The following is a 13,484-nucleotide window of genomic DNA, read 5'->3' on the forward strand; positions in this document are numbered from 1 at the left end:
TCAGACATGCACATCTGATAAAACATGATAAATAAGGCTCTTCATTTATCATGTTCCTGTCTGTTTTGCCTGAGCATTGCAAGCAGCTGTCAGGAAAAAAGGAAGCCTAATATTCTCAAGATTTGCCACCTATGATATGCACATATCATAAGTTGTGGTGCTCAGGAAGGCAGTTTAAAATCCCTGACTTGTTTACTTGCAAGCTGAAAATCAAGTTGTTATGCTGCCGAGAAGCCAAGTATCCAGTCTGAAATGGCTGTTGGGGTTTACACTCCTTGCCTCTGGCCCAGGAACATAGCTTTTGATTTAAAAAACTGTTAAGAATTTATACCTAATATGAAGTTGATCAACAGATCTGATTCTAAGGTAATTTATCCCAAAACTTCTTCTTTCTCTCCAGTCTCCTCTTCAGTTGGCTGGGTTTGCTGTTTTCATACCCTGTTACTCCCCTTCCACTCTGATGGTGATTTTCTGTTATTTTGATGCTGATTTTTTTTTTCCAGCTTTGGTCAAGAACTAGTGGTCTTGCAACCATACCAACTATTTTACCATATCAATCTGAGAGAGAACTTGCACTACAATCCCTGTCCAGGAGCGCACTTGCAGGGGTGACAGTAGTGAAGCTGTTGGTAGCAGCTGACTTCCAACTGTGATGCACATGCTCACTCCAGGCGCTTAGGAAATGTTGCAATAATTAACCAGAAGATCTCACAAAAGAATTCCTGACAAAGCACCAGAATCGTGGGAAAATTATGTGTAGTTAAGAATTATGTCTTACTGTTTTTTATTTTCAAGTTGAAACTTCCACTAGCCTCCTCTGGAAAATGCTTTTAGCTAGTCCGCAATGTTTCAATTGTGCTTCTGAGCTAAAAATATCTCAGAATTTTGAGGGATTAAATCGAAACATGAAAATTGTGAACTGTAAGTGTGCCCTGTTAGAAGAAGGACTGATAGCTAAAGCCAAACTCAATAAGTAAATTGTAAAATGCATGCATTTAAGCCATAAAGTAAGAAAAAATGTGTATACTGCACATATTATCATCACCTGGTCAGCTTTAATCTACTGGGAGTTATTACAACCCTGCTCACAGCTTAAGATCTCACTGTACATTTCCTTCTCCGCTCCTCTATGGATTGGTTCTGCGTATTAATTACCAGAGCCTGCCAGCCGTGGGGCAAATATATGACTCAGCAGCGTCTCTGATTTCTCCTGCATGGATTAAGCCAAAAGGCCTCTCACTCTCTTTTTATCTCTTTCTGTTCATTCCCTCCCTATCGTTCACTCTCTGGTTTCACCCTACCACATTTCTCTACCTCCTCCACAACCACTTTCCTCCCACTCCCATTTCTCACTTTTCTCCCTTCTCCGTCTGGTAAATTTTCCCCCTCATCCATTCTGCTCCTATCTGCGTTGGAGTCTCCGTATCAATCTCCATCTGCCTCACTCTGTTTGGAATTAAACTGAGTCGTCTTTCCTGATCACTAAACTTTATCTTTCTCTTACTCCCCCTTTCCCTTCACTATTTTTCTATGTACACGATTAAACTCCCACACGCGAGGTGGGAAGGAGACAGCAGAGGTGGATCAGAGAGGAGAGAAGGAAAGAAGAAGAGGAAGTATGTGAGGATGGAGCTGAAGAGGGTTTATAGTCTAAGGTTTTGGCTACGGAAGCTGTCAGGCAAAGTTTACTTCATGATGCATCATCCTGGATTCTTTTCTCATTTTTCCTTTGATTTCAAACTCAAATGTGTCTAGTTTGACCTTGTTCTGGTTCCTCTATTCTCTCGCTCTCTCTTTGCACACCTCTTTTCCCTCTGGCTTTATTCTTCTTATTCTCCACCCTTTTTCACCCTCTTTCCCCCTTACTTCCATTCTTCCTCTCATTCCCTCTGATCATCCTCAGAGGCTGTGCAGTCAAACCCTTAATGGGAGTGTGGGAGTGCTGGGAGTGTGGTGGGAGCTTCTCCTGAGCTGAAAATCACATCATTCTGTGAAGCTTATTCTCTTCATGAGGAAGGCACTTCTCATACACAGATGCACAGTGCAGGTCTTGCCTGCCCTTCTGCTCAATTACTTAAATGAGCTGGGCCTTAGGAGGTGACATATTTCCCCTAAAGTGAGCAAGGAATAGGTATGCGGTAAGTTTAGCTCATACCCCAGTGGACTAGATGGTTTTATAGTGCTTCTGAGGCCACATAAAAAGAAACAAACAGACTTCAAGATGCTAATTTACTGTCTGAAGACAGTGTAGTGGCAAAGCAGATGGCAAAGAACTAGTGCCAGGCCTAATGAGGGCCGAGGACAGTCCTTTCCCAATCAGCACTCAATAAATCAGAAAGAACAGGTCCATCATAAAACTGAGAGACTACAGCAGCTGAAAAAATGTGGCAGTCATCCTCAGCTCCCTTTGAAGAGAGACTTCAGGCTTAAGCAGAGGTTCAAGTGGTGCATGGACAGGGGAAGGATCTTGACTCCTTGCACTGAGAGTTACCTAAATGTTGGACAAGCCAAGTGAGGGAGGTTAAGATAGATTTATGGAAGGCCCTGACATGAGGGAAGGCCAACATGTTGAGTGCACAGCAAACAAATAAAACTATCACGAAGCAATGCATATACATTGTTGAACTGTTGTGCTTCCCTTAAAGGAAACGCTGCAGTTTCAGGCTTTACATGGTTAGCATGTGCTGAAGATTGTAAGTGTTGGTGGTTAGAACATCAGCAACATTTAAAAGTTTGTTCAGAATCTTTGTTCAGAAATTTTTATGAACATTTAGTGGTCGTGCATTTTAACAATTTCTGTGTGCATATTTAATACTTACAAATATTTTAAATGAAGGTCTTTTAGCAACTGATGAATCCATAAAGCTTTTGAGTAATCTAGAGCCCTTAACCAATACGTCAGATGTTTTTATTTTAGTGATTCTGATTTCTCATGATTTGTGACAGTAGCTAGTGTTGACATTTCTGTGCTTCCCTCGTTTGTATAATTATTTGTATTAGCATCACCACTATTTCTAAGGCCAGAGATGAAGGCTGCATTAACATGCAGTGCTATATAGACTCTATTTCACTGTTCAGAGGTATGAAAAAATGAAGAACGAGAGTTCTTACTCATGCTACCAAGCTGTCATCAGCAGCTTTGCTGAATAAATTTTATTTATAAAACCTTAACACCACCCAAGTTTCGTCTTGGCCTGAATGGCAGGTGATTGGCTCAACGCCATGATGCGCCTGGGCCCACCCTAAGGCTATAAAGGACCCTGTGCACCTGCCAACGTCATTTGAGCTTATTCAGCCTGCCGCTTATATTGTTACACCTACCCCTGGATACTTGCTGCTAGCTTGTGATTTTCATCTGAACTGCTCCAGCACGGACAGCCTAGCCTTCCTTTGAGCAACAAAAACTCATCTTGGATCCCTGTAGAAGTGGACTTCTTCAGTGACGCTACTGTTGGTCAGAGTTAGCTTTTGATAGCCACTCAACCAGTTATCCTAGCATACGTAGTGCTACGAGTCGCTAAGGTTAGCATGCCGGACGCTATGAAGAAGCGCTGCTCTCAGCGCGGGAGGCAAATGGCGGGAAAGGACGGACACGAGAAATGTGTCTTCTGTCTGGGGCAGGAACATGCAGAGCTATCTTTAAGCGACCCCTTTTTCTGCCTCGTATGCTCTCGACTCCCTCTCCCCACGCTCCATCATCAAACTCAGCTATTTGGTCCCGCCACGGCCAGCACAGCTCTCTCCAAGCCTGCTAGCCCGTGGACAGATGCTGACTTTCTGCCCCTCTATCCCTCTGACACACCTGCAGACCAACTCTCGCCTTCAGTTGAGGAATCTCCGCAGCACGAGGAGCCTGCTGAATTTCATGCCGGTGAATGGGCATCCATTGCAGGAGAAGAGAAGTATGGTGAAGAGGATGGAAATATCACCAGTGATGGCCATGGTGAAGAGGAGATATTCGGCAGTGAGGGAGGCTCCACAGGGTCGGGGTCTAAGGACCCCTTCCACAAGGAATTTATGGAGGTGATGTCACGAGCGATGGCTAAGCTCGGGATTCAATGGCCGGACCCCCCAGCGCAACCCCCTTCAATGCTCAGCAGTGCATTTTTTCGGAGTTCTGCAATGCAGCCAGCTCTCCCTCCGAAACAGATGCCATGTTGCGAAGACATCAAGCAACAAGTAAGGCTCTCATGCCAGCTTATCAGCCAAAGGTTGGTTTTAAAGCTATGCTGGAGGATCTGGGGGCATTTTACCCCCCTCCCTTTGCTTCAGCAGAAGAGGAGCGCTTGCACAGGCTGTGCCCAGTCTGTGCGCTCTTGGCATATTTGGAGAGGACGCGCCCACTGCGCCTTTCTCACCAGCTGTTGTGTACTACGGGTCTCAGTCCTGAGGTAAGACTTTATCCAATGAGCGTCTGTCTCGATGGATAGTTGAGGCTATAGAATTAGCCTATTCCTCCTTGGGACAGGATCCCTGAAAGGATCTGAAGGCGCATTCCACGCGGGGTGTTTCTACCTCATGGGTGCTTTTACGCGGTGTGTCTGTAGAAGATGTGTGTGCAGCTGCTTCATGGTCAACTCCGCTCACTTTTGTGAGATATTATAGTCTGGATGTGTCAAACGCGTCATTTGTTGTATTGTCTGCAGCCAGACATTGAAACGTTTTGGCATTGGCAATTACTGGTAGGGGCTATGCGCTTTTGTTACGGATAACATTGAGTTGCCATGGTTCCCATGTTGCCTTGACCACTGGTCAAGAAGGTTGCACATGCCTGTGTCCTCTCATGGCCAGCAAGGACAGTGGTATACATTGTAGCATAAGTAAGAACTCGAGATCCAAATGAAGTAAATCTTAAGGGTTGTGCTACAACTGAGGTGTCATGGCGTTGAGCCAATCACCTGCCATTCAGGCCAAGACGTAACTTGGGTGGTGTTAAGGTTTTATAAATAAAATTTATTCAGCAGCGCTGCTGATGACAGCTTGGTAGCATGTGTAAGAACTCTCGTTCTTCATTCGTAAAACTTGGGTTGTAGCACAACCCTTACGTTCTCCTGTACTAGCAGACACACGGATCTCTGTCTATCCAAATCTCCTTGTGACGTTAAATTTGTTTTAATTTGTGCTTCTTCATATGATCATTTGAAACAGCATTTTGAATATACTTGGGTTAATTTGTCTAATATTATTTTTCCAAAACATTTAAGTGTGATAAAAAAAATAAATAAAAAAAAAAAGAAATCACGAAGTGGAAAAATACACTGCTCTGTCTGGTATAATAATTATGCTTGAATGCAGAGAGCAAAGTTCGCTGGAGACACATTTAATGCATGTGCACAGAACAGGTCTATTGAGCTGATTCTGATATTTTGATCAATGCGGTATCACCAAATCTCTACCAGTGTAAAGCTTGTGTTTCACTTCAATAAGGGTTTATGCAGAAAAGGATTTACTCACATGTCCTCAGGTGTCCAATGTAGCAGGACCTTCACCTTGCCAGACCCTTCTTTTCTTCTGGCTAGAACCTGCACAGGGACAAGCAAAAACACAAGATCAGCTCTATAAGATGAAAAATGTGAGGAGCCTAGTAATACTCCCTTCACTCAAGTGTGTTTGTCTCTGTCCAACCATACCAAATATTGCTGTAGGCATGTTATTTAACCTACATATTGTTGCTAATTTCAATTTTCAAGAGATGGGGATTTTACAAGCATCAGATTAGCATTAACATTTTGGATTTTGCTCCTATTGCAGCATCCTCTCATGTCTGTGGAGAGCAAGCTTCAAAGACATGCCCCCGTCCTGGCCCCTTCTTTCCAACCCATAATGAGGCTACATGCTTCAAACATCTCAACAAGTGATACAGTGCCTGATCATTACACTAATAAGCAATGTGAGCCCTCTTAATAATGCATGCAAGAGCTCAGTGAGGTTTCTATTTTCAACAGGATCTCTCCCACATTCCCCTGCAACAAACTGTCACCGGGGAATTCAAATCAAGACAAAATTCAGATTGATCTGGACATTAGGGAAGTGTTTATCTAAGCTGGCATTGATTAGAGACATGAGATTTACACTGACCAGACACAACAAGGTTTTTAACAGGAGTGTGTCTTGTGGAAACTGGCACACTGCGTCTAAGATTTGCAGCTAGTTGGCTGTTTTTCCATGTCTTTGTTACCTGGCGTTATTCCTCAACTTCAAACTTCAAGGCCTGTCTTCGTGTGAAAATACAGCTGAGATGACACAAGATTTCCTGCATACTTGGCCCTTTTCATAGATAACATTTCAGCAATCAAGCTGTGTTGGTTGATAGTAAAACTGGTCTGGTATTCACACAAATATTGTCAGAAAGGAGAAGAAAAGCTAGAAAAATAACCAGGAGAGTCAAAAATAGCCACAGATATAACCTCTTGCGTCAATGGGCTCTTTTTATAAGGAATGTCTATTTATAGGAGATGGGAATGAGCTCACATGTGAAGAAGCTCTCTTACGCACATGAATATCTGAAATTATTTTTGGTACTCTGGGGACTGGCTGGGGCTTTGATGGAAACTGGTTTGAGGACAGGAGGGAGATGTTTCTCCTGAGACAAGAGACAGAGACCTAGAAATGACTCTCATCCTCATCCTACAGCTTTTCTTCCTCTTATACTCGTGATCAAACACATTTACCAATTTTTAAATACAGGAATGGCAAGACCATGTGCACAAATCTATATTTATGTTTAGCAACAAAGTTGCAGAGGTATTTTTATTCCTGGTATAGAGCTGTCTGGCTGAAGCTTTAAAGAAGGAGTCTGTTTAGCTACAGTCTGATGATCATTCTGAAAGAATATTCCCACTTGGTAAGCAGATATAAATGTTGTTGTTGCTGGCATTGTGCCTTTATATTTCACTGTGTGAAGCATTGCACATTTCAACCAAGATGGCAAATCAAGCATATTGATGTCTCTCGTGTGTGAAACAGTATGTAAGCTTAAAACCAGAGTGTGGAAAACAGAACAAGCATTCAGAGCCATGATAAAGGATTTGAAAAGTGAGGATCTCACATTTACAAGATTTAATGTTTAATCTTTCTTTGACTTACCAATACAATTAGAGACAAAACAGTTTCACTTTTTATGAGGCAATCAGTGGAGATTTGTGCTTTTATTTTTTTATTTTTTTACCTTGTTTTTGATTAGAAAAGTGCTAGGATGAGCTGAAACACAGAGTAGATGCTGTAGGTGTTAACATGTGTGTGTAATTATATAACATTAATTCCCTTGTGGTGTAAAGATAATCCGATATGGATCAGTTAACTGTTCTTGACGTCAGCGGTCCGAGTGCATCGGTCCGCAGAGCCCTGGACCAGTAAAAATGTAGCATGAACCGGTTTTTGGACCGGTTTTAATGTTAAAGATCGGTTCATTGATTGCTGCTTGTTTTCATAGCCCGTTCCGCCATGCTCTGGCTCAGTGTCTGTAATCTTGCGTGACCCACGGTGACCTTTTACCTTTAAACGAGATTTCCGTTCGCCATAGGTGCTTGCTAGGTAGCTGGATGTGTTTTACCGGTCATCGCCTAAACGTCTTTCAGTTACAGTTCTGCACCTCAGGAAAAAGTCATGTGGACTTTATATGAAGGAAAGACAACAGGAGAACAGCTGATCTCCAGCTCAGTGAAGTGATTTCTGTTTAATATTAAATCAGTGGGCTAAGATGTTTTGATTTTTTTATCTTTGGAAAATTTGATACTTAGTTTGTACTGCTATTGCGATTAATAATGCTAAGGAAGTTACAAGTACAGAAAGACAAACATGTACCAGGAAACACTCATTTGAATATTTTTCTCCCAATTTAATGTCAAAGTAAGACACATGGGCACCTGGGTGTGATGAAAACTTTCTTAAACATAATTTCAGAATGTTAGCACAGGAGACCTGGCATTTAGTCTGTTTTATAAATAAGATCAAATAAACTTAGATTATTATGAAACTATCTTGTTTTCCCCTTTTTTGCTAATTTTTGTTGAAGCAAAAAGTTATTTTGATTTTATAAACCGATTGTATCCGATCGAATCGGACCAAACCGTTCTGTATTTTAATGAATCGTCAGTGAATCAAAGCGAATTCTGTGAATCGAGATTCGAATCGAATCATCTTGAGAAGGAGGGATTCATACTGTGTCTACTCTGTGCTTTCAGGCACACATGCCAAAAAATAAAGGCCACAGAGTGTCAAATCTTTTATCACCAATACAGTTAAAAATCATGAGCCATGTTTCCAAAGTCAGGGCACGCTAATGGCACATAATCCAAACACATGCTTCTTCTCTGTTGTTAAAAGAGACCAACTTGAATCGCTATTAAAGACCAAGCTTAAATGTTTTCCAAAAAAATTCCTTCCAGCATTTCAGAGATCAGTCCCACCTCATAAATTAGCATTACCATTACATTTTGCTCTTGTTTGTCTGTCTCTGTCTTTATCTGTTGGTTGTCTCTCACTGCTTGGCTGACTATTTCTGCTCTATGGTGACTCCCACTGAAAGGAGACGAAACAACTTTAGAAACAACAACAACAGAACCGGCTACAGCATTAAACTGAATCCTGTGCTGGCTCTACCGTAAGTTTTTCAATCCTTGCAGCTAAGACTCAGTACACCAGCAGCTGCTTTTTGCTGCCCTTTTTATTAAAAATGCATGTTAAAGTGTACCCTCAGGCTCCTCACAGCACCAGGTTAATAATCACAAGCTCAGGCTACACCTGAAGAGGCCATGACTTTGTATGTAAAGGCTCATGATGAAGAAGTGAGTTTGTGGTTAAGCAGCATGAAGTGATTTGTGAGCTGAGCAGTTTGTTGATGGTGCTTTAGGGGACAGATCCTAATCCTTAAGAGAGCCAAGAGAGGGAGGCAAGAGAGAGAGAGAGTGTGGGAGGAAACAGGGAGTGAACGGTGGATATTAGCGTGGCTCCAAAACAAGTCATTGAAAACTACAGGACCAAATCCAGGGGAGGGCAGGCCAGCTGAAAACCGGGTGCCTGTCTCGTGTCAGGGGGTCAAGCTGTGGATGACGCAAATTGGCGGAATAACAAAAATATCCCATCATAAACATGCCTGAGTAGCTCTGGTGTGTCAGCAAGCCCAACGGCCAAACTCCACAGAACCCCCACGGCTATGTTCCATCTCCCTGGGCTTGGGAGGGTCTGCTGGGGCTCGGGGTTTGACGCAGCGCAGTGGTCTTTCTCCACCACAATCCTCCAGGGGTTGGAGAAAAGGGGGAATGCATGCCCAACTGGTCGGATCTTCTTCCGATTCCAAGACTGACCTTCACTTAACCCCCTTTTTTTTCTTGTCCTTTCGTTAAAGTCTCTGTTTCTCTCCATTTGTTTCTCTCCCTCCCCCGGCTGTCTCTTCCTCCTTCTCAGTCTGAGTCCAAATATGCGGTTACCTCCCTTAACCTCTTCCCAAGCTCTATCTGCATTTTTTTCAGCTTTTCTTTTAAAATTCTTGGCTGCGGGTGTTCACTTGAGGTTTTATAGAAACAGAGCTGAAGAGCAGATCATCACTACAGTGAGGACAGAACCGATGCCAACACAAGAGTTTTTCTGACATTATTACAGTGCTGATTGATAAACTGCATTCTTTTTGCAACTGGAATTCAAGCATGTCAAACAAAGACATTTCAAAAAAACTTCCTGACACGAAATTAAAGAGGAAAACTCTGACCCATGTCAGCAGACTCATACACTCATTTCCAGTGAAAAAGGGGACATGTGCAAACACCTTAACTACATGACCAGTAGAGAATTGTTGTTCTTTTTGAGATGCCATAGCAATACCTTCAACTTATTACAGCTCTTCATTACAGTTCTCCTTTAACTGTAAATTAAGCAATTTTGAGATTTATATTAGAATCAAATAAACAATTTCTTAGCATTTTCATATGCACATGTTCATATTTGCATATATTACTGTATTTGTTGCTATTGAGTCCTACTCCTTTTATACTAAAACAAGCCAAACCCAGAAACAGATTCTCCCCTCAGGCCGTCACTCTCAACAGTCACAGAGTTACTTGACATATTTTACATTTTTCTTCCTTATGTAATAATAACAATAATAACAATAATAATAATAATAAACTTTATCTATATAGCACCTTTAGAAATGGAGGTTTAAAAAGTGCTTTGACAATAAGCAGAATCACAATTACACAGCATCAAACACAAACAGAAAAACATCACAAGAAAGACAAAACCCCAACAACAGAAGAATCCATGAAAAACTCTGCCAGGAATATAACTACAACATCATTAAAAAAAACTAGCAGAACATTCTAAACACAAAAATGATGTCAAATTAGAAGACTTTATAAAAACCTAGATATGTAAGATTCCATAGTAAAAGTGAAGACCAAGAATAAAAACCCAGAATAACCTAGACCAATCCAGGTAACACAGGAACCAACTACATAAAAGAGACCTAGGACCAGAAATGTAAAAGCATTTAAAATATTAGGAAGAGACAGAAAGGAATATAAATCAAAATCATAAGGAAACAAAAACAATTAAAATGTGTAGAGATTAAAAAGTTATCATATGAAAATTAAAATTCTAGACAGTAAAAGATATTAATCATAATCATAATAGTGATAATTGCCTGGTAAAACCGATACAGCTGTAAAAAGAGGGGGCAGGATATCAGCAATAAAAGCAGGGGGGCCCTAAAAACCAAGTAAGAGAAGTGGAGATGTCACATAAGAATCAATAAACATAAAATACAAAGCTGAGAAGAGCAGACATAAGACAAAAGACAAAAGACAGTAAAAAAAAATCAGCCTTCTTGTATCGTATATCTTCATGCTTGTATTCAGCATAAGACCAACTGCTATGCCCAAATTTTCCCAGGATAAAAAAGGTTAAAAAAAATCTTATTCATGAACTTCCACAGCTCCTCCCTGTGGTTTATACTTTTGTCAGATGACTGTTCAGTTGTTGCTGCCCCTGGCTGACAGATTAAACCAAATTTAAACAGTCGCCCAGTCCCTGCTGTTAGGTGTTGAGTAAAGCACCAGCATGGAGTAAAGTGGAGTGGACTGAGTGTTGATTTGGTTAGCAACTGCTTGGTTAGCTGGCATGATAGCCAAGGAAGTGGAAAAATGTAGTTCAGCACAGACAGAACAGCTCTTCAGCTGTTTGGGATTATTTCAGTTCAGCAGAGGCAGCATGTTACAAACAAAACTATGTTGTAAAGCTCTGAACTGCAAAGAAGACACTGGAAATTTATGGCTAAAGCTAATCATGTGACTATCAAGAAATGTAAAAACACTGCAGATTTGTATCACATTATTCATTCTGATCTGTGCTCAGCATTGTACTTTTTATCGTGTGCACGATGAAAATGTATTCGCATGAGTAAGAGACACCCCTGTATCCTGCAGGTCTGCTGAAATCAAGCTTTAATCAAACAGGGTATATACAGAAAATCTGTCATTAAATTTAATACTTTTAATTACTTTATTTCAAGACTCTCTTCATATATTTTAAGACCCTATTTGGTGCTAACCTGACACGCCAGATGGATGTGTTTCACACATCCATCTGGGAAAACTTTAACACTGAGCGTTTGGAAAAGGGCAGAGGATTTGAAAAAAACTCAGAGTGTGATTGAATGAACGTTGTCTGTCACATTTCTACGGGCCAATCAGAGCAACAAAACACGTGACATAGCAGCTATCGAGCTGCGCGTGTGCAGCTACCAAGGAATAACGCAAATATGGCGACTGTAGACATGTCAGTACACGACTTTTGTCGTTTTTGAAAAGAAAACAACTCACAGCTATTCTTTGTTCTTCTTTTAACAACGAAATGTTGTCAAGTTCTGATAAAACTTGCCCTTTAGCAGCATCCACGCTAAGCTCGTCCTACATAATTGCACCAGCCTCTTGCTGCTGCTTGTTTACATCACGACTCTGCCGCGCCTGAAAGTACTGCCCCTTGTCGCTGATTGGTCTTGTCACTTTCTAACCGGGCTCAAACGGTTCAGATGGGAGTTTAACAAGATGGATTCGCCAGTGAAAAACAAGGAAAAGGGAGTATCCATCTGCTATGCAAGGTTAATTTGGTGCTGATTGTAAGATAAAAATATGACATCATGGCAGTAGTATTTCCTGTTGTTGCATGCAAATGAAGATTTCTAGGAGCATTTTGAGATCAGATTATGAGAACAAAAACTCCTTGGTTTGATACCATAAAATGTCAATAGTGGGTCTGATTTTCTTTACTTAGCGGCCTAAAAGTAGTAATAGTCATATTATAGTCATAATAGCCACTCTACCATAGCAGCTGAAAAGCTATAGCTCACTATAGTTGAGATCTAATAATTTAAATAATTTATATCAATAAGTCTAGACTAGCTGAGATTTCTCCCAGCATACGGTGTATGAGTGTGTACAATTATAACAAAAGCAGAAAAAATAGCCTGCTTGATGAATACATAAGCTTTAATGCTGCAAAATTAAGACCTTATAGTCTTGCATGCAAGACCTTTTAATACTTGAAAGTGTTTATTTACTTAACTGATGCATTTTTAATACTTTTTTAAGATACTGTTAAAAAAAATCCTTCATCAAATTTTCTTTCAAACCCCTGAAGAGTTTGTCTTTTGAGAAACTTAGCACAGCACTATCTACTCTTAACAAATGATATCCAATTTCAAATGTATAATTACCACACTAACATAAACTACTCTTCCACTTGTGTGAGCATGTTTGTGTCTTCAAATGTAAGGACTGCATCCAAGATCCAAGTGCTTCAACATCCTAGAGATGCTAAGAGATGTTTTTACTTTACACTCAAGAGAGAACATGTAGATTCTTCTCTGGAGCAGTGCACTCATCGTTTCTGCTAGGTTAACTTGTGGTTGCATGCTACAATAGCACAGCACATTAAAGGTATGATTTATACATGAGTGATCACACTAGGTGGAAAATACTGCATAGTTAATTTCTAGTGTTAGCAAGTCCCAAAGATCACAAATTTGACCTACACAATATGCTTCTGTGATCTGAATTCCTCTTAATACTAAAAATGTAAGATTTTCTGTAGAAATATGAAACTTTGCTTAGAAAAGAGGTAAGTTTGATTGTGTGTATTCATCTGTGTGCAGTATGTTAAACAGAGGAGGAATAAGGGAGTAGATGATGGTCGCTTTATTCTGAAGTCATGCAATAAGAGGGTTTTGAACAAGAGTGAGAGTGCCCTCTAGTGGAGATGCACCAAAAGGCAGTCTTGAAAAAATGCCTTCGACACCTTTCACATGTAAAAGCCTTCTTTATAAGTAAATCATTCATCCAGTTTTGAAAACACTGGTCCTCATTCAGCAGCAGTTTAAGGAGATTTTTTTTATCCTTTCATAATTTATTTTTTCTTAGATGAGATTTCTTCTCAGCTAAGAACAAAAACAAAGAACACTCGTGAGCACTACACACATTTGAGTACTGTTA

At 40.6% G+C, this 13,484-nt stretch overlaps 1 protein-coding gene across 2 annotated transcripts in view; it reads right to left on the minus strand.

Annotated features, from left to right (window-relative positions):
• LOC121515609 (zinc finger protein AEBP2-like) overlaps positions 1–13,484 on the minus strand; it is a 37,413-nt gene that overhangs the window by 11,448 nt on the left and 12,481 nt on the right. For both annotated transcript variants that reach the window (XM_041796466.1, XM_041796465.1), the window contains exon 6: positions 5,455–5,522. In XM_041796466.1, coding sequence (XP_041652400.1) covers positions 5,455–5,522 — 68 coding nt within the window. The remainder of the gene's footprint in view (positions 1–5,454; positions 5,523–13,484) is intronic.

This window comes from Cheilinus undulatus, linkage group 9 (assembly GCF_018320785.1).
Source record: "Cheilinus undulatus linkage group 9, ASM1832078v1, whole genome shotgun sequence".
NCBI lineage: Eukaryota > Metazoa > Chordata > Actinopteri > Labriformes > Labridae > Cheilinus > Cheilinus undulatus.